This window comes from Clarias gariepinus, chromosome 11 (genome assembly GCF_024256425.1).
Source record: "Clarias gariepinus isolate MV-2021 ecotype Netherlands chromosome 11, CGAR_prim_01v2, whole genome shotgun sequence".
Classification (NCBI taxonomy): Eukaryota; Metazoa; Chordata; class Actinopteri; order Siluriformes; family Clariidae; genus Clarias; species Clarias gariepinus.
The window spans coordinates 11,641,317-11,661,285 of NC_071110.1; the positions used below are offsets into that span (position 1 = coordinate 11,641,317).

General features: G+C 36.5%; 3 protein-coding genes across 3 annotated transcripts; 2 read left to right on the forward strand and 1 right to left on the reverse strand.

The window, feature by feature from the left end:
* Positions 1-472: 472 nt before the first annotated feature.
* On the forward strand, positions 473-5,747 carry LOC128533311 (leucine-rich repeat-containing protein 72). The gene is made up of 7 exons (XM_053507550.1): positions 473-637; positions 775-856; positions 2,928-3,041; positions 3,446-3,535; positions 3,738-3,866; positions 5,011-5,041; positions 5,582-5,747. The coding sequence occupies exons 1-7, from the start codon at positions 473-475 to the stop codon at positions 5,745-5,747; spliced, it is 777 nt and encodes a 258-aa protein (XP_053363525.1).
* On the reverse strand, positions 5,153-15,105 carry ankmy2a (ankyrin repeat and MYND domain containing 2a). Its single transcript, XM_053506729.1, has 10 exons — positions 14,928-15,105; positions 13,098-13,162; positions 12,548-12,686; positions 12,350-12,448; positions 10,919-11,079; positions 10,555-10,769; positions 9,941-10,076; positions 9,482-9,610; positions 7,310-7,439; positions 5,153-6,548 (listed from the first exon to the last, which is right to left on the reverse strand). Exons 1-10 carry the CDS (start codon positions 14,992-14,994, stop codon positions 6,409-6,411), a joined length of 1,281 nt encoding a protein of 426 aa, XP_053362704.1. The 5' UTR covers positions 14,995-15,105; the 3' UTR covers positions 5,153-6,408.
* Positions 15,106-15,947: 842 nt separating this feature from the next.
* tspan13a (tetraspanin 13a) lies at positions 15,948-19,795 on the forward strand. Its single transcript, XM_053507636.1, has 6 exons — positions 15,948-16,054; positions 16,849-17,016; positions 17,194-17,274; positions 17,379-17,492; positions 18,131-18,241; positions 18,397-19,795. The coding sequence occupies exons 1-6, from the start codon at positions 15,992-15,994 to the stop codon at positions 18,469-18,471; spliced, it is 612 nt and encodes a 203-aa protein (XP_053363611.1). The 5' UTR covers positions 15,948-15,991; the 3' UTR covers positions 18,472-19,795.
* The last annotated feature ends 174 nt before the right edge of the window (positions 19,796-19,969 follow it).

Genomic DNA, 19,969 nt, shown 5'->3' on the forward strand with positions numbered 1-19,969 from the left:
TCTTATTAAGATCTCACTCTGGGTTTAATACTCTACATGCCCAGAATATATCTGCTCACAGGCTTAATAGTCAAAGTGCTCACTCTAAATTGTCTCATTGTGAACACACAGCTTAGTTACTAGGTGCATGGTGTGTGTCTTGGCAACAGGTTGGCGGTGTGAGACATGGAGCCATACAACAAGGTAATTTATGATCGACTTTTAATAACCTAATAATCTTTTTTAAATCAGTGTTCTTGTTTTTTTTTTTTCATATGACGTACAGTAACAGATTCATATCTTGCAGGAAATCAGTGACCCTGTGCACAAGTTAAAAAATATCCATAATGAAGTCAGTGAACTTTACCTAGCAAAGAGGTAAACCTAAGTTCTAGTCGGATCTCGATGTCTTTGAAAACTTGGACGGTATATACTCTTAAACAACATTACAATCTAGTATCCTGACAACATAAAGATTAGATTTTACATAGGAATGATCGGTTCCCGAGATCATCATAGATTGAACACTGAACATCAGTTCTATTATATTAGTTTCAACTTTGTAATATTTTTTTCTTCCTCGTGCAGGCAGCTTACAGATGTTCCAGATTTGTCCAGATTCACCCAACTGAGATACATCTGGCTTAATAATAACAGGGTGGGATTCACAATATTCTTAAAAACATCCATAATTCAGTTGAACTAATGGAATTAGATTCCATGCAACACATGTCATGGTTTTTGTATAATGATACTTTTCCTAGAGGCCTTTAAAAATCGAATTTCTGTCCCCAGATAAGGGCCATCCAAGGTCCTGTGTTTCATTGCTGTTTAGCAGAGCTGTACCTCCAGAACAATGAGATTTCCTCAATTACAGGTAGTTTTCAAGCACAACATTATACATTCGATGCACAGGGTTCCCGGTTTGATTCTGAGCTCCGTCATGTGACTGTATAGGATTTTGCATGGTTTTTCCATGTATGCTTGGATTTTCTCTAGGGTTTCCAGTTTACAACTAGTAATTGTTTCTACTTTTTATTGCCTTTGTTTGCAAGTGTCCAAGCATCCGGCTTGGTGTACAGTGCTGTAGCCAGTGTTCCCAAGCAGATCCACCTCAACCAGAAAATAATATTTAATGGAGATAAATGAACGTTTTTAATTGCATCATTATTTCACACAGATTAAGGTTTTTTTTTTTTAGCAATAAGTAAAATTATTCTATTAAAATCATGTTAGAACCTACAGGCTTTAAAATGTAAAAATTGTAGTCCATGTGCTGATTATGTAGCCTCTAGCCTGTCTCCAATGGGTAAGGTCCATTATAGGATCAAACGCACTGACAGGTTATAATATATGTATAAGGCAAATGTATAGGGAACAAGTCATATATAAGTGTTATTTGTTTCCTTTTTTTTTCACTTTGTACATGTACATGACATTGCCTATTTTCCTAGTAAGTCTTACCTTATTGCAGCTGATTTTTTCGTAGTCGTAGTCTTCTATTAGTCATTGCTCTGTTTATTTCCAATCACAGCACTGCTGACAACAAGAAACAGGGGTTGGACAATGAAACTAAAACACTGGGCAATTTAGTGTTAGATTTGACCAGCCTGGTGGCCAATTTTCATTGATTGCACATTCCACTAGTAAGAGCAGAGTGTGAAGGTATAATTAGCAGAGCAACAAGGACAAATTGTTGGTGCGCGTCTGGCGCATCTGTAACCAAGACTGCAAGTCTTTGAGATGTATCGAGAGCCAAGGTATCCAGGGTAATGTCAGCATACCACCAAGAAGGACGAACCACATTTAACAGGAGTAACTAAGAGGAAGCTGTCTAAAGGGATGTCCAGGTGCTAACCCGGCTTGTATCCAAAAAACATAAAACCACAGCACCCCAACTCACTGCAGAATTAAATGTGCACCTCAACTCTCCTGTTTTCACCAAAACTGTTCATCAGGAGATCCAGAGGGTCAATGTACATGGCCGGACTGCTATAGCCTAACCTTTGGCCACTTGTGCCAATGCCAAACAACGTCCACCTTTACTGTCTTTTCCACATCCGGCAGAGTTACAAATGGAAAAGCCCCAAAGAAGCGTACCACCCAGACTGTTGCATGCCCGGAGTGAAGCATGGGGGTGGATCAGTGATGGTTTGGGCTGCAATATCATGGCATTCCCTAGACGCAAAACTTGTGCTAGATGGGCATGTCACTGCCAAGGACTACTGAACCATTCTGGAGGACCATGTGCACCCAATGGTTTAAACATTGTATCCTGAAGGCGGTGCCGTGTATCAGGATGATAATGGAGCAATACACACAGCAGGACTGGTGACAGAGTGGTTTGATGAACATGAAAGTGAAGTTGAACATCTCCCATGGCCTGCACAGTCACTATTATTGAGCCACTTTGATGAGTCAGAAAACGTTTTCCTCCACCAGCATCACGTAGTGACCTGTCCACTATTCTGTATAAATGCAATGAATTATTGTGGTCTAAAACTAGGCTTTTCAGTTTAATTGTCTAACCCCTGTATCTATGACATTTAAAATCCAAGCAACACTGCTCCATCTGCCATGTCAGGGAACATTAAATATCCATAAAATATCCAGTTTAGTGGTTCTATTGATGGAGATTGAAGTGCCATTGATACACTGTGTATAAACACAGTGTGTATAAACTGGATCTGTCTGTCTGTAAGGTCTCATAATATGATGTGAACTTTATCATGCCTCTATGCCCATAAAACACTGGGCTTCCTGATTCTTTGCCCTTCCTTATCACTTGCTATAGCCTGTGTTTAGACAAATATACATACAGCTTGTGTCTGCTGGAACCCTTTTGTTTACTGGGAAAATGATAACGTATTTCTTCTTCTTAAAACTTAACAATTAAGGCACTCTGTTTAAATCTACACTGTCTGTTTGTCTTTTAATTGCATCTACAGGGGTTCTGAGGCACCTGAGGTGTCTGCGAGTGTTGCTGCTTCACAATAACCACCTGCGTAACCAGGAGGAAACAGTGACTGAACTGAGACGGTTGCAGCACCTCCAAACACTCAGTAAGTCCCCATAAGCACACTATAAAAATGTTTCATACATAACAGTCAGTCACTTACAAAGTTTCTTACAAAATGAACTTTTGGGGTGGCACAGTATGCATATAGCATATAGTGTTACTGCCTCACACCTCCCTGTTTCAGTCATGAGCTCAGGTTACTGTCTGTGACTGTCTTTTGAAATGTTCTCTGTGTGGGTTCAGTCTGAGTTCTCTGGTTTCCACCATGTTAGTAGATGAACTGAGTGTGCCAAAATGCCTCTAGGTGTAAATAAGTGTGGGAATGTGTGGGTTGTGGATGGCTGCCTATACAATGAATGAATGAACATTTTCCATACTCCTAAAATCTACATGATTTTTTAAATTTATTTTTTAGATTTTATGATAAATAATATCGCACTGTTTCAGATTTGTTCCTGAATCCCTTTACGCAAGATCCCCTGTATCGGGAATACACTGTCCATCACTTACCATCTGTTCAATTATTGGACAGAAAAGGTAAGAGAGCACAGACTTTTTTTAGCAGTCCTATACAAAAAGCTACACAATATGACATAAATATGAAATATTGAGTGAAATGTTTAAAAAGTACTGGGCAGGTGTCTACAAACATTTGGCTGTATAGTGTCTCTATAGTTTATAGGCTATTTTAATAAGTAATTAACTGTCTGCTGTGTGAATTATGCATTTCGTTAATAAGAGGTGAAACAGGAGGAGAGAAGACGTGCTTTTAAACTCTTCAGTCCAGAGAAACAGGTGATTCTTGACACACTCGCCTTCGGCAGACGAGCACCGGCGAGAAGGAAAATGACTCAGGACACACAGAGAGGTACTGTAACTGTACCCATCATGTTTAAACCAAAATTGTTGCAACTCTTTGTCAAAGTTGTGAGCGCAGACAACATCCCCCCCCCCCAAAAAAATATATATATATTGGCACATACATTATAGGGTGCTGGTATGATACACAGTTGTATGAGAAACACAAACTACAGTGTTTATTGATCCACCACCCAATCAGAGAGTGTTCAAGCCAAGCCGGGACTTGTGATGAAATTTCTCGTTAATGAAGACATGCAGTAAAACCGATTGAGATTTACAGAAGACTTCAAACACAGTACTGTGATGAGGCTCTTAGCCACAGTAAAACATCTGAATGTTGCAAGTGTTATGAAGAAGGCCATACATCTGTGAATGATGATCCGGGCCGAAGTGGCTCGGAGCCCACTGCAATCGTTCCCGTTAACCTTCAGAGAGTGGAACGCCTGATCATTGAAAATTGACAAATAATTGGCGCCAACTTGTGGAACAGACATCTGTCTGTGGGAACTGTACACACAATGACTCACCAACAGCACATGCTTATTACAAGAACTAGGCTTAGAGTTATTGCCATGTCCCCCATTCGGTCCTGATGTCGCCAGTGTGAGATGTTAAATTGATTCACGCATTAATAAGGTATTTCATGGTCTAGTTGTTATAGGCTGGCACAGTTAGAAATGTGTTGATGGATTTTACTGTTATGGGTTATTTACATTTATTGCACCCTTATGAAGAGCGACTTAAATTTAATTTAGCACATTATTCATCTGAGCAGTTGAGGCTTGAGATTCTTGCTAAAGATCCCAAAAAAGCACTGTGGCACCTCTGTGGTGCCAGGAATTTAATCTGTGACTTTTTGATAAGTAGTCATCTCAGGTCATTGAAATACTTTTGAATAACAAAACCATTAGTTCCATAATGCTGTGACTAACTTTATGTGCATTTTTTTGTTTAAATGTTTGTTTAAATTATGTTGAAAAATATGTTGTATTTGCCTCATACCATATTGCAATATTACGGAGGAATTTCAGTTACACACGGACATTGCCACAATCATGTTTTAATGTCTACTGTATGACTGTCTGTAACTGGAATAATATTTATCTATACTTTTCTGATGCACTTAACTTATCTGTAATCATTTATTACAGGTCAGTGGAGAGGCAAAGCAAAGTGCACAAAGTAAGCCATTCTATGACACTGAGTTTAAAGTGGGTGGGGTGTTCTTATTAAGTTACTTTACTCTAAAACACTATATGAAAAATTTGTGATAATTTATTCTGGGGGGGGGGGTGTAATTATTTTTGTTACCATTGTTCCCTGTAGAGGAACCACCCTGCTATTACAAGGGAACGGTACGAACACATACAATAATGAGAAATTCAACAAATCGTGCCATAAGGGACAGCAGTCAGGTTTCGCTGTTGGTTCCTAACAAGAGAAACACAAGATTTTTTTTTTTCATCCACTGTATACAAGTGAATGTAAAGGACATATATTGGGGAAACCCAGAGGAGGTAGCATAAATATGATGTAAACAATGCCAAATGCAAACCCGAACTCTTTGAGCAGAGTGCACCGAAAAGGGTGATATAACCAAACAAACCAATGGGCTAAAGCACTGCTGCATCTCTTTATATACAGATGAAGCAAGGGCTTAAATTTTTTTTTTCCATTATCTGACTTCCATTACCAGATTTTTGTATTGTCTGTCGATTTCAGATGCCCGTTTGATGTGATCGACGACTTGTGTGAGCGCAGGGCCGCGCAGAGATCCTTCATGCAGTTCTCTACTCTGGACTGGAGCAGCATGAGAAGAGCTCAGCAGCACCCCCTGGAGGAGCAGAGTTCAACTGCAGCCAAAATCCTTACAGTGGAATTCGGATAATACACTGACCATCTTAAATACACACAGCCTTGTTTCTGTTATCATTCAGGTCAATGTGTTTCCTTAGATAGAGAGGATAAGTCTGTGCATTAATTTCTAACACTTCAATGTACAAAATTTCTTATGAGGCTCCTAAAAAAGCAGATGTGCAAATGTGGCACACCGATTTGAATCTGATCAACCTGTAAAAAATTATTACTTAGAGTGACGTGTTCTTAAGTATGCTGTAGGCTGAGGTTTAATGTTTTTTATCCCCAGTCACTACTACAGACTTACATAGACTTCAACATCTTTATCCTTTAAGATCATATAGCAACATATGGTTTAAGTTAAGGCCTAGTGTCAAATATATACTCTCCATACTAAATCTAATTTTGATACACATGAACACATACATAACGTTAGCTATAAAAGAAGAAACAGTACAGTAAAACGTGTCACATGTTGACAGAAAGCCTGTGCATGTGGTGAAAGCTTTGGTAGCTTTTCCATCAGACCTCTTTCTTTAAAAAAAAAAAAACAACCCCTCCTCTGACAGAAACCTTCATAAGGTCCCCAGCTTTTGAATGACGGATATCAGAGCGTTCTGGCTGAGGCAGGGCTTGACAGCGATTATGGGAAATGACTTGGGCTAATGTCGTCTCTGTTTAACCCGCATGACTCAGTCTGAAGTTATCTGAATGGGGTTGGTGCTCTCGCTTTCTATTTGAACATCTGATGTGCTTGTAACTTCACTCTGCTCAACAGAAAGATTTTCCATGCCGCTGCTCGTCTCTTCCAGCGCTTTCTTCTCCTCAGATTCTAAAGAGAATAGAAACCCAGGTCAACATCATAATGGCTGGCACTATAGACAAACACACACATACATACATACATACATACATACACACACTAACGTTCAAAAGTTTGGGGTTACTTGCAAATTTCTTTGTTTTTGTTTAGTGATTTATTTTTTACATTCTACAATACTGGGAATTTCAAAACTATAAAATAACACATGGAATTTGGTAATTACATAACAACAAAAACAACAGTTAGTTGTTATTTTAAGACACAGAGGTCAGCCTTTCTGTAATAGTTCTTGCAAGAACAGTATTGTCAAGTGCATTTGCAAAATCCGTCAAGCACCATAATGAAACTGGATCAAAAAAAATAAAGACCATCCCAGGAGGGCGAGACCAAAACCTACCTCTGCCGCAGACGAGAAGTTCATTTAGAGTTATCAGCCTGAAAAATGTCCAATTAACAGCACCTCAGATTAGAGGCGTTATAAAGTCTTTACAGTGCATAAGTAGCAGACACATCCCACCATTAACTGTTCAAAGGAGATTAATGCATTTTTTGGATGCCATCAGCATTCCTTTACAATGTAGAAAGAAATAAAAATCAGGAACGATCATGGAGTTAGAAAGTGACCCCAAACTTTTGAACGGTTGTGTGTGTGTGTGTGTGTGTGTGTGTGTATATATGAATAATTGTATTATGTATATTTTATAATGTGCCAGCACGAGAAAGTACTGGCAGAGCTCTGTTGTGAAGTGGTTAAAATCGGCGGAGGATACCTTTGGCCTGTTTTTCTAGTCGCTTGGCTGATTCAGCCTCGTGCTTCTGCCTCTGCTCCTGGAGTTTCTTGCAGACTTTCTTGTGCGTGAACCAGTGCAGCTTCTGGCAATCCTGATTACAGTAGATAACCTGGGAACATACATCAATGACACATTATTAGCTTTACTAACCCCTTAATATTAACATAAAAAATAATAATAATAATTAAACACCATATAAACATTAGAACAGGAACAGGTGAGGACACATTGTGGTTGTTTCTTAAAAATTCCTTCAGTTGTCAGGTGTTTGGTTTGTTTTATATGCTTCTTTGTTGCGTTAATTTAGACCCATTGTTTTCATCACGTGAATATAATAAAAAGAATTAATATGTCATTTCCAGAATCAAATTATTATGCATCTGTCGACTCCTCAATTTAACTTATATTTTTTGTATTTCTCTAACAATTAACAAACAGTACTGTGCAACGGTCTTGAGCCACCCCTAATTTCTTCATAATAAATGAAAAACAGTGCTGTAGGGTAAATTAAAGAAATGGGAACAAATGATTTACTTTGACAGGCTGCAAAGTGCCTCAAGATACAATAAAAAAAAAAACTGGTTGTTTATGTAAAACCTCGGCAGCAACCTCATTTTCCCTCTCGTCTGTCCCAACCACTCAGCATTCAACATCACCAGTGTACTAAATCACCAACCTGATCATATGTCTTCATCTGCACCTGTTTCTCACTAGTTCATGCCTTAAGTTAGATGTTTTTATGCTTGCACTAGCTGTGCCCACGACTTTGTTTGTGTGACATTTAACTGTACACTCATAAGCATGTTCAAAACAACAACACCAAAAAAAAGTACAGCGCCATCTGTTGAATTTTGGGAAGAACTAATGATTTTTCCAGGGTAATTGTTTTTTGTTTTGTTTTCCATTTAAAGTTTAAAATAGCATATCTTCTCTTTCTGTGGGCCGCTTGCAATGAAACAAGACCAATATGTAAATACCCCATTTAAATTCCTTCCGTTGGTTGTATGTGATACAACAACCTGTATCTGTAACCTGTATTTTTTTATCTGTCTGCACAAACAGACAGATAAAAAAAAAAAAAAAAAAAACATCTTGTTTTGGAGGAATTTTTCCCAGATTTTCTCCCTTATTTAATCATATCCAATTCCTCCCTGACATTAGGGGGCTCCCACATTAAACTACTACCATTTAGTCGGGAGGGCCGAAGACTTTCACGTTTCCTCCGAACCACGTGAAGCCAGCCGACCGCAAATTTTCGAACTGCTTGCTCACGCACTGTTGAGGATGGCGTAACACACTCGGAGAACTATCCATTCCTTCCGCTTGTGTGAGCTCACAGACGCCCCTGATTGGCTGTAAAGCCATGTTAATGTGGGAGCACTAAGTACGTCTCATTCCTCCCCTCTGAGGCCATGTCCACACGTAGCCAGGTATTTTTTAAAAATAAGATATTTCTTCTTTGTTTTTAAAAATAATTCTGTCCACACGACCTACGATTTAAAAATATCTTTCTCCAGATGAAAACGCAAAAAAACTGTTGCGTGTGGACGAAAGGCTAAAACCACAGTTTTTTAAATCTCTCTAGAGCTTCGGCTGCGAGAGGTTACAGCATCACCCGGGAATCGAAGTGTTCCATTACTGATCTTACGCATCAAAATTTGTCTGTCAATGCTCCAGCTGAAACCAGTATCAGTTAATGATTTTTTTTTTTTATATTTGCATTTTTTTAAACACCAGTTTATTTCATACCTACTTCTAATTCATCACTACTTCTAATTCAATACTTCTTCTCATCATATGTGAGGTCACATTAAACCTAATTAACTTGTTTAAATCCTGGCCAATACAAAAATGAAAAGTGCTCCTGCACTCTCATGACAGGCAGGCAGAAGGGGAGAAAGTCCACTGACACTCTCTGGGTAAAACTAGTAGCAAAATAAAAACATTAGGCATTTTGGAGGTCTACTAGAAAACAACTACACCCCCTCAACATCCCAACACACAAACAAATTTTAATATTTGTAATCTTATTGATAACTGTCTATACCATCACAATCACAAAATGCTATTTTTTAATATTTCCACAATACAAACCTGCCTTTTGATACTAAAACAACATGAACTGCTCATCGAAAAGCACAACTGTATTACCATTTTGCAGATGGAGCATCTCTTCTCTGCTCCTTTTTCCCCACAGGTGGTGCAGAACTCAGCATCCATAAAGCCCACCTGCCCTGTGATGGCTTGGGTAAGCACAGACAAGGCTGTGGGGTTATTGCCCTTGAGGGGGAAAAAGGAGAAAATATTTTTGGTACTGTCAAAATACCCATCTACTCTAGTTGTACCTAGACACAAGATACACCACGTTTAAAAGGTTTCTCCATAGAGATGAAAACTATAAAAATAAATAAAGATCATGATGTTTATTTAACAGAAAGTTATTTCATACACAAAAATACAACATAATTCTGCCTGCTATTCCTTTTGTTGTATCACATGTCTATACAGGAAAATATGACATGTTAAAGGAGAAAACTGCTGAATTAGGACAACAATTATAAATCTACAAGTCAAATCAAAGTTATTCGCAGCAGAATCAGTGTTACTCACTATTTCCACAGGAGCTATACTTCTGACAAGTTGCTGGAGTAGTGTAGCGTCACAGTAAGGAAATTTCCGGATACATTCCCGAATAAATTTTTCCTGGAACACGGGGAAGCCATCACTTTCTCTTCCCTTCAGCAGACTGACAAAAAAAAGGTTTGTTTAATGAGAGATTTATGAAACCTTTTCCACTTGCAAGGTGCAGTTCAGTCCCAAGGCCTGGTCAGCATCAATTTGGTCACCATGGTAACTTGTGCAACACATGATCACCGTAAGTGACACAGAGCTACAGTGTGTTTTTAAAGTTATAAGTAGCCTGTTTAATGCCATATAATGTTGGGGCCATAAATTTAGAAAGAACATGCACTAAAAGTAAACTTTTTTGAAAGTTTACAATGGTTTAACTGCAAAACAGGTAGAAATATGAGCTTGAAAACAGTTCACTGTCAATTCATGCATAACATCAATATCTTATGTTAATCTACAATCTGATTTTTCCATTTTGGCATGTAATATTTAAAGCTAAAATAACAGATTTCGAGACATCTAATCTGAGATCAGTGACGACTGCATTTTGCTTACTGTTGTCGGTAAAACCAATGAAACTATGAATGTCATACCTCTTAATGAGGCTTTCCAGTTTATCCTGTGAGTCTTTGAGAAAAGAGCTACACTTCTGCAGGACACAACTGATGTAGTGCATCTTCATGGCCAGCACCTCGTTCATGTCCTGCTGCTTTACACACTTTTCGCAGATCAGCTCCATCACTTTACGACACTTTTCGAGAGCCTCCGAGTCCACAAGTAGAGGATTTTCCATCACCAGCATCACCATCTGAAAGAGAACAGCGCATTTACTCCAAATCACTCCAGCCAAAACGCAGAGCTTTTGATAAAACAACATGTCACGCACAGTTAGGCGTAGAAATAAAAAACAAAGGCGTAATGTATGCGGGTCAAAATCTATATTTCATTTATAGCTACCTTGACAGGATTAAGATTTGTGCTCATGATAATTTTGTGCAAAGGTCCAGCCAGTTTAGGAGGCAGTTTTGGCTCTTTCTCTAAGCCCTGGGGTTTTGTGTAGTAGTCAAGTCTCTTCCGAGAGAAGAAGGTATTGATTACAGTTACACAGTCATGCTGCCCTGAAGAAAGAACAGAGAGAGAGAGAGAGATCACTCTTCATATCGCCATACAATAAATTATCTTAATAAACTTCTGTACAAAAGTGTTTTAATAAAATATTTTTACAGGCAAGGTGCTAAAGCGGACATCTAAAACGGAATTATTGTGTTAAAAAAAAAAAATAATAATAATAATAATAATAATAACAATAAATTAAAAAACAAACACACAAAACAAGGTTCTACACTTTTTTTGCTAATTTACTACAACCAAAAAAAAAAGCAATAAAAACATAAATCACAGTTAGTTTTTCAGAGCTATTCTACTACAAAAGTGTTACTACACTTGGGTAGTCATAAAACATCATCACACTTCCCCTTTATTTTCTGTGACCACACACATGCTCCTGAAAATAACTATTAAAAAAAATAAATCGAACAAACAAGAGTAGAAATCTTTTAGTGAAAAAAATACAAAAGTACTTTCCTCAAACACCTAATATAATATCATAATACCTAGGTGGCGATTTGATTTGTTTTGCCCTTTACAATTCCAAAAGTATTACAATTTTCTTAATTCAGTTTCATTACAATTCAAAACAACTGTAGTAAAAAATTTGCTTCTACCACATGTGATGCTGTGCTCCTGCCAATGTGTGAATAGTTTAGTGCACAGCAATCACCGCAAAGGCATACATTAACCACGACCCAAAAGAATCACTATAGAATAGACACAGAATAGTTCCCCCCACCCCTCCATCTCCATAAACTATACACAAATAAAAGGTGTTAAAATAAATGAACAGTGTACATAGACATTACACGACTAATTATTTAACCAGCCACTAAATTAGCTCTTTCATCTATCATATTTCTGAGGACACACTTGAATATAATTTTACTACATGGCAATTATATTTGCTCAGGATTTTGCTCTGCTCTGTTAGAGTTTAATAAACATACCTATCCCTACTTACTGGTCAAAGAATCATAAGTGAAAACTCAAATTCTAAGCCAAAAATGTGTAACTACTTCGCCATCAGGAATCGTCTAGCCCTACCTGCAAGTTATCAGAACATGTTATCTTTCATGTTTTTGTTTTCTATAGAAGTAAAAAATTGTCCCAAAACTCAATGATGATTCAAATTAATTTAAAAGTGCTGATATTTTAAAACATTTAGTATTAAAGTATGCAGGTTCACCTATGGCTAAGAAAAACATAAACTAAAAATAGCACAAATATACAGTTATAAACTGTGACCCATAAGTAGCATTGGCTGTGAGAGCTCACCTACAAAAGCAGCCATTTGTGCTGCTGTTCTGCCTACTGAGTTCACCACATCGGTCTCTGCTCCAGCATCTAACATCATCCAGGTGATATCAGTCTTTCCTGAAACACAACCAGAGTGACAATAAATCACAAATATTATGGCAACCTTAAAAGTTGTATGAACATTGAGAGAAGTAAACACCGGCACATCCGGTATACCCGAGAGTCCTGCGAACATAAGAGCAGTGTAGCCATGCTCATGCTCGTTGCAGTTGACGTCGGCTCCATGTTGAAGTAGGAGTTTACACATATCGGCCTTGCCCTTGTACGCAGCATGCATTAGAGGAGTCATTCCATACTGAGGAGACATAACCAAAGAAAAGACAGATCAGGTTTGACATTCGTTAATACAAAAGACAGACACATCAAGCAATAAGTGATAGATTGACAGAATTATATTAAAAAAATTATTTAAAAAAAACAAAACATACTGTATATCGGAAAAGCAAAGTGAAGAATTTAAAATAAAATAAAAATATCACAATGCCTAAGGCTTAATGTCTAAAAGGTGCTTAATTAGTGCAAGAAGCTTTCATGAACAAAGCAATCAATAAGATTTTAGGACCACAGCTGCTTTGGAAGCTGAGTGTCCTTGACATCTGATTTTGGCAGGTCACAGGCAGACAGTGCAACGTTATTGTTGTGATTATTATACAAGGACAATACTGTACTGCATTCATGACTAGTTGAGTGTGATCAGTGCACTTACCTCATCCAGGCAATTGACTCTGACATCTTTTGAGCCGAGCAGTCTTGAGGCTTCCTGTACATTTCCTGCACATCACATTTCATTCACATTACAACCTCCTTCAAAATCTAATCTTATTCGTTAAATACACAACCATACACAGTATAAACTGCTTACATAATTAAAGATTTCACTACAATGAAATACAATGTACTAGAGAGTACAATTAAATAAGAAAAATCTATAAAGTTAAGGCTGGAAATTTACAAAAGTTAGAAAATAAAATAAAAATAGTAGGGTATGCATTTTTATAGAATTTACAGACTGCACAAAAAAGAAATTGTAAACTACGATGTATAAAAGAGTAATAATACAGAAGTGTAAAAATGTTCTGTAAGTATGACAGCATAGTCCTCTGATTATATACTTAAAATTTATTATTTTTTTTTACTTTTTTTTTTAAATATACTGCTTACCCCAGGAGTGGGGGTGTGGAGCCTATCCCAAGAGACTTTAGGCAAGAGATGGGGGAACACCCTGGGCAGGGTGCCAATCCATAACAGGGCACACACACATATGCATAAACATACACACACAGTAGGGGCAATTTGGGAATGCCAATGAACCCTCTCTTAGTGACCTTAGTGGTAGGTTTCCCTTCTGCCATGCAGAAGGACTTCCATCCAATGTCACTGGATGCAGTGCTAGTTCCTAGCCCACATAAAATGGGAGGGTTGAGTCAGAAACGGTATCATGGCATAAACACTTGTGCCAGGGTGTGCACAGATCTAATAATTAACCTACTTTGGATGTCTCTGGACTGTGGAAGGAAAATGGAATACCTGAAGGAAACCCACCAAGCATGGGAAGAACATATGAACTCTGAGTGAATCGAACCTTTGGCCCTGGATATGCATGGCCAAACTGGTAATGGAAAATAAATGTTATAGGTGTATTATAATGTATTATATTCTGTAGATATAAGATATGAATTTATACATGTACAGTACCAGTCAAACGTTTGGACACAAGTTTGGATTTATTTTTCTATGTTCCAGAACAGTACTTATAAATGGTTTCATGACTCTTTTTTAACACACATGACATTGGGTAATTAACGACAACAACAATAACAACAAGAGTCAGTTGTTATATCAGATGACATCACATGAAGGTGAGTTGTTCTGGAATAGTTCTTCCAAGAACAGTGTTGTCAAGTGCATTTGCAAACCCCACCATGATGAAACTGGCTCTCATAAAGACCATCTCAGGAAAGCAAGACCAAAACTTACCTCTGCTGCAGAGAAGTTCATTCATAGTTACCAGCCAACTAACAAACAGCACCTCAGATTAGAGTCATTATAAAAGCTTTACAGAGCATAAAGTAGCAGACACATCTCTGTTCAAAAGAGATTATTACATATTTTTAACACCTTCTGCATTGCTTTACAATGTAAAAAGAAATAAAAATTGAAAAAATTAGAAGGTGAATCCAACCTTTTGACTGGTAATATATATGTTTAAATGTATAATGTATAAGTTGTGACTGAAAAGTTATTATGAAGCCCAATCTCAGCTGACTGCGCCCTAGCTGGGTTAGCTCACTAGCTAATACTTAATGTCATTCTTGGTTATTTCTTAAAACTTTAGAAAATCATTAAAAAAAAAAATAATTATTAGTTAACAGACAAGTTAAAGCACGTCTTAACGCTTGTTGGTGTGAAACTGTCAAAAAAGCAACAACAACACAGCACCATATTATATCATGAATCTGATTAACAGCGTTGTTAGCATACGATGAATTAAATCTAAGTTAGCACGCTAGCATGCTAACCGTTAACTAGCTGTTACCTGCAGCGATAACCACCAGCAGTTCCTTTTCAGTGTCGGTTAAATCACCTTTCTTTATAACTGACATGACGAAATAAAGGTAATTCGGACGTTTGAATTTAATTTAAAAAATTCAACAAATAACTTAGCAATTGTTGTAACGTTAACGGTCTGTAGTGAAGCGCAGACGCAGCGCGCGGGTCAGTCTATACCAAAGCTGTCAGGTGGGCTGTACCATGTGTACACCACAGAGGGGTGTGCTGTGAGACTTTCCGGTGTAAATGACTAATTGTGGCTTTTACTAGTGTTCAATTTCGCATGCAATTATATTCAAGGACTGTGTTTATTCGTAAGATATAAGTGGCAGTGTTATGTAAATTTAGTAAGTTATACTGTAAATTAGCTATCAATGGAGGTCCTCTGTTGTAGTGGTTTGGACCACAGAAGTCTAGAAAATTCATAGCAAGATTTATCAGCAGAAAATAAATGTGTTAATTAAAATGTATATAATAAACATTTAAAATGCTTATAAAATGGTATATGTTGAGGAAAAACATCGATTCTTTATACACGTGGACACTAAATAATAATAAAAAATAATCCAAAGTAAAAACCTTTAAGTGCAAAAAAACAAACAAACAAACAAACGCCACAAAGTAATGTTCCTGCCAAAGTAGTACAGTAATGGCTTTTCCCATTTGCGTAAATCTGTCAATCTTTGTAGAAATCATTGTATTATTCTCTATAATGCAGTATAGTTAACTAGTTATTAACAGTTATTAATTAAATCCTGTCATTAATACTAAAAAAGAAGAGTAACCCCAATATCAAGTGATGCATCTGTATTATTATTATTTTTTTTTTACTTTAAGCTACATGGATAATGTAGATTATTAATCATGTTGTTTCGACTAAAAATGATTGACAGAAAGCCCCGCCCTCTAGTGGTGCTGGGCCAATCAGCGCAGGTCACCGGCGCAGGTGGCAGTTACGAAAGGGCAGTCCCTCACCTTTAACTCTGCTTTCACTCTGTACGTGGAGGAACAACAGGAGCTCCTCACCTACAGCAGGAATAAACATTTAAAATGGCGTGTGGTGGATTTGTTTGCTCGAAATACACTCTCTGTGCGCTGAACATACTTTACATGGTAGGTATAAGATAAAAGTATAACAGCAGGCTTTGATGGAAGGATGTGGCGTTTGCTTATGGGGTGTGTTTCAGTAAGGTATTTCAGTGCCTCAGAATGGACTTTATACTTGTTTGTGATTGCTCTTTAGCCTTTCCATGTATTATAATAATAATATATTATTATTATTATTATTATTATTATTATTATTATTATTTATGCTAACCTATGTACTTATGACTATTTAATGTACAGTTGTTAAAGATAAGATAACAAGGTTACAGCAGGTTAAATCTTTCCATTTAGGCCATCCAGGGAACTTTATTCTAATTAGTATGTTATTTTTTACCCCTATAATATTATTATTATTATTAGTATTTTTTAATTATTATTGCTTTTTAAATCAAGTGCTCTAGTGCAGTGTTTTGTATGTGTTGCATTTTGTGTGCCTTATATTATCGTTTTGAACGTAAAAAACATTCCTATGTACATCCAGTGTCCAATGTGTGCTTTGGTATTTAAAAATTAAATAAACCTTGACCTGACTAATAATAATAATAATAATAATAATAATAATAATAGATAGATAGATAGATAGATACTTTATTGATACAGAAGGAAATTCCCGAACTCGTAATTATTTATTGTAATAATAACAAAAATGATACATAGACGTAGATAGATATAGATAGATAGATATAATCATTATATAATTTTAAAACTAATAATAATAATTATAATTTCCAAAGGACAATAATACTAATAATAATAAAAGTCGAAGAGTAACCGTATGTTTGTACTGTATCCCTATGCAGTTGGTAAGTTTGCTCTTAATATCAGGAGCTGCCTGGGGAAAATGGCTCGACATGGTCTCCAGCTTTCGTGTGGTTGCTGCCATCATCGCAGTGGGTGTCTTTCTTTTCTTCGTGGCAATGTTGGGTCTGTGTGGAGCAATAAAGCATCACCAAGTCCTCTTGTTTTTTGTATCCTTCAGACATGTTAATTAAAAAGGGTTTTGATCTTCTATTACACACCCTTATATAAACATGTTTTTGAGTCTTTCACAATGTTAAGGATAATTGTATCTGATTCTGTTCACTTAACACAATCCAGTTCATTTGTCTGGTTTTATACGTGTGTACATCCTTAACTTTAGACAGTACATGTTCGTCCTTTTGATGGTGTTCATTGTGCAGTTCTCAGTGGCATGTGCAAGCCTGTCTATCAATAAGGACCAAGAGGTAAACAGATGGCTGCATTACATCTCCAATTATCATGATATGTGTGGGTTGTTGTTTTTTGTTTTGACGTTTCTGTTTAGTTTATGAGGTCTCTTCTCTTGCAGAAATTACTCCTGCAGATGGGATGGAATAAGAGTGAGACGTTGCAGGTCGATTTAGAGACATCACTGGACTGTTGCGATTTCTCTGAGGTCAACTACAACAGAACATGTCATGCTGTAGGTGTAGCCTGGTTTCGTTTATAGAGTTTGATTGAAGAAGCTGCTGCCAAACCTAATTAAGCTTGCTTATTGTTGAGCATACTTTTGCATACACGTAGGCTGTATCAAATGATTCTGGTAAGGAATTTAATAGGTCAGGAAAATCAATGTGATCATGTTAGTGTGATGCGATGTAATGGAAAGTATCAGAGTTGATTATTTTCCAATAACAGAACATTTTTCTCTCCTATACCATAGCATTTTGCCAGTGTTTATTACCGAATGATAAATGAAACATTTTACCCATTTACAGTTATGATAAAAAGATGTGAAACAAATCAGCTCATTATCTATTGGGTTACAGCAGCTATTTCCTTATTTGCTAATAACTAGTGCAGTATACATCATTGGGACTGTGAGAGTTAAAACCTCACCATATCAATAATCATTCAAATTTTTTTCAATTTGGTTGGAGTATACACAATAAAAGTGTAAGATGTTTCTATGTAAATAATAATGCCTTAGACTGAACACATAAGTATTAACCTTGCAGCTGGAAATACTGTCAGAACTTTTAAATTAATCAACCTTCTAACCATAACTTTTTTGTTCTTTATGTGCTTTTTCTCATAGTAATGTTTTTCCCTTGCCTACAGAAATGTTTTGGCACCCAGACCTGCACTGCTTGCTCTGTAAAAATTCTGGAGTATGCCGATGATGTACTGCACTTTGTGGGAGGATTGAGTTTGTTCTTCAGTTTCACAGAGGTAAGTCATGATATTTCCTAGCATGGTTTAAGTTTACTGTACATGCTTAATACTGAACTTTGTTGAACTTCGTTTTAAGTTTTTTTTTTTTTTTTTGCCTCATTTATGAGGAATTATTTTATGCTTAAGTTTAATTATATTTTTTATCATTTCAGATTCTGGGTGTTTGGCTAACCTACAGATATAGGAATCTAAAAGACCCTCGTTTAAATCCTCATGCTTTTCTTTAAGAACGTCTTTTTCATTTTATACTAGTCCTAGTTAAGATGCTGCTCAGTATTTATAATCGCAGATCAGTATGCTATTTTACATGGTTGATTTATATGCTGATATTCATAATGAAGTGCTACGACAAAATATTTTTTTGTTTACTATTTAGTGCGATTAAACTGAATACTGTGCATTCTTTTAAATTAAATAGCTTTTGTTTTAGCATTATACTTTTATTAGTGTGTTGGAAATGTAACTCTTATTTATATGAAAATATTGTTTAGTAGTCATAAGGAACAAGTGAATTTGGTTTAAACCAATTTGCTAAAATATGTACAGTACATGTACTATAATGTTATGAACATGGACTCCTTTTGAAAAAGGCTCATGAGAAAGATGTTAAACTGGACTGACTTGATAAACCAGTGAAACACACCAAACTAATAATGGAAGTATAATAAAGAGACTGTGAAGTCTAAAGCTCAACACCTTTTGTTTTATATTTTTGCATTGTAACTAAAAACAAAGGTTTTTGTGCATTTTCTTTGTTATAAAAAAGTGGAAGCAGCTCATTACCTTCCCATGTTCAAGCTTCCTCTGCTTTTACTCAGGCAAGTCAACACACAGGTAATTGACCTTAGTCACACTATCAGAGGCCACGTGGTTGCACTCTGAACAGGACATGAGCAGGAACTGCTACGTCATTTATTTGGATATGGCTGAGCCACTGCACAGAAATCTTAACCAACCAGATAAACACAGATGATTACTGAATGTGCTCTCTGGTGATTTGTATGATGTAATGTCTATTGTCATCATGAAGGACTTTAGGTTTTAATTTTTTTTTATTTTAGTATCAAGTTTTTTTAGGTAGAACATCGTGGGGGTAAAAAACATTCTAATTATGAGTTCTGATAAACATACTGTATGCTGTCTCCACCACTGTTTAAAATACATTAGCTGATATACATTGCTTGTCCATTGTTTTAAATTGTGTACAATAGTCAGTTTTTGGGAGTCTTTCATGTTTATCTGTATAATTATACCTAATTATTAGCCACTCTGACCACAGAGGTCTAAACAGTAATTTACTCTTTGTGTATATCTATCACTTCTGAATTACACTGATTGTAAACAATGCCTCTTCCAACTAATGATTGCATTCAGACCCTTACTTTTTTGTATTGTTTTAGCTGATTACTATATCAGTAACTCCAAACAATTTTTTTTTCATTCAGTTTCAACATTTTCAACCTGTTTAAAGTAAACAGTGTAGTATACAGTAGTAGATAAAATAAAAAATGCTTTAGAAATAAACATGGCCAAAAGTAAGTGGGCACTTGTCCATCATACCAATATGAGGTTGTTTGCCCTTTTCCCTTCACAGAGTTTTTTTTTAACAATTAAAACTGCTTAAAATTAGGGAATAAAGAGGAACCTTATGTTTTTGTTGCAAAGCTGTTTAATATTTAGTCATTTTACATTCATAATGTCAAAATTCAATATTATTGATTTTTT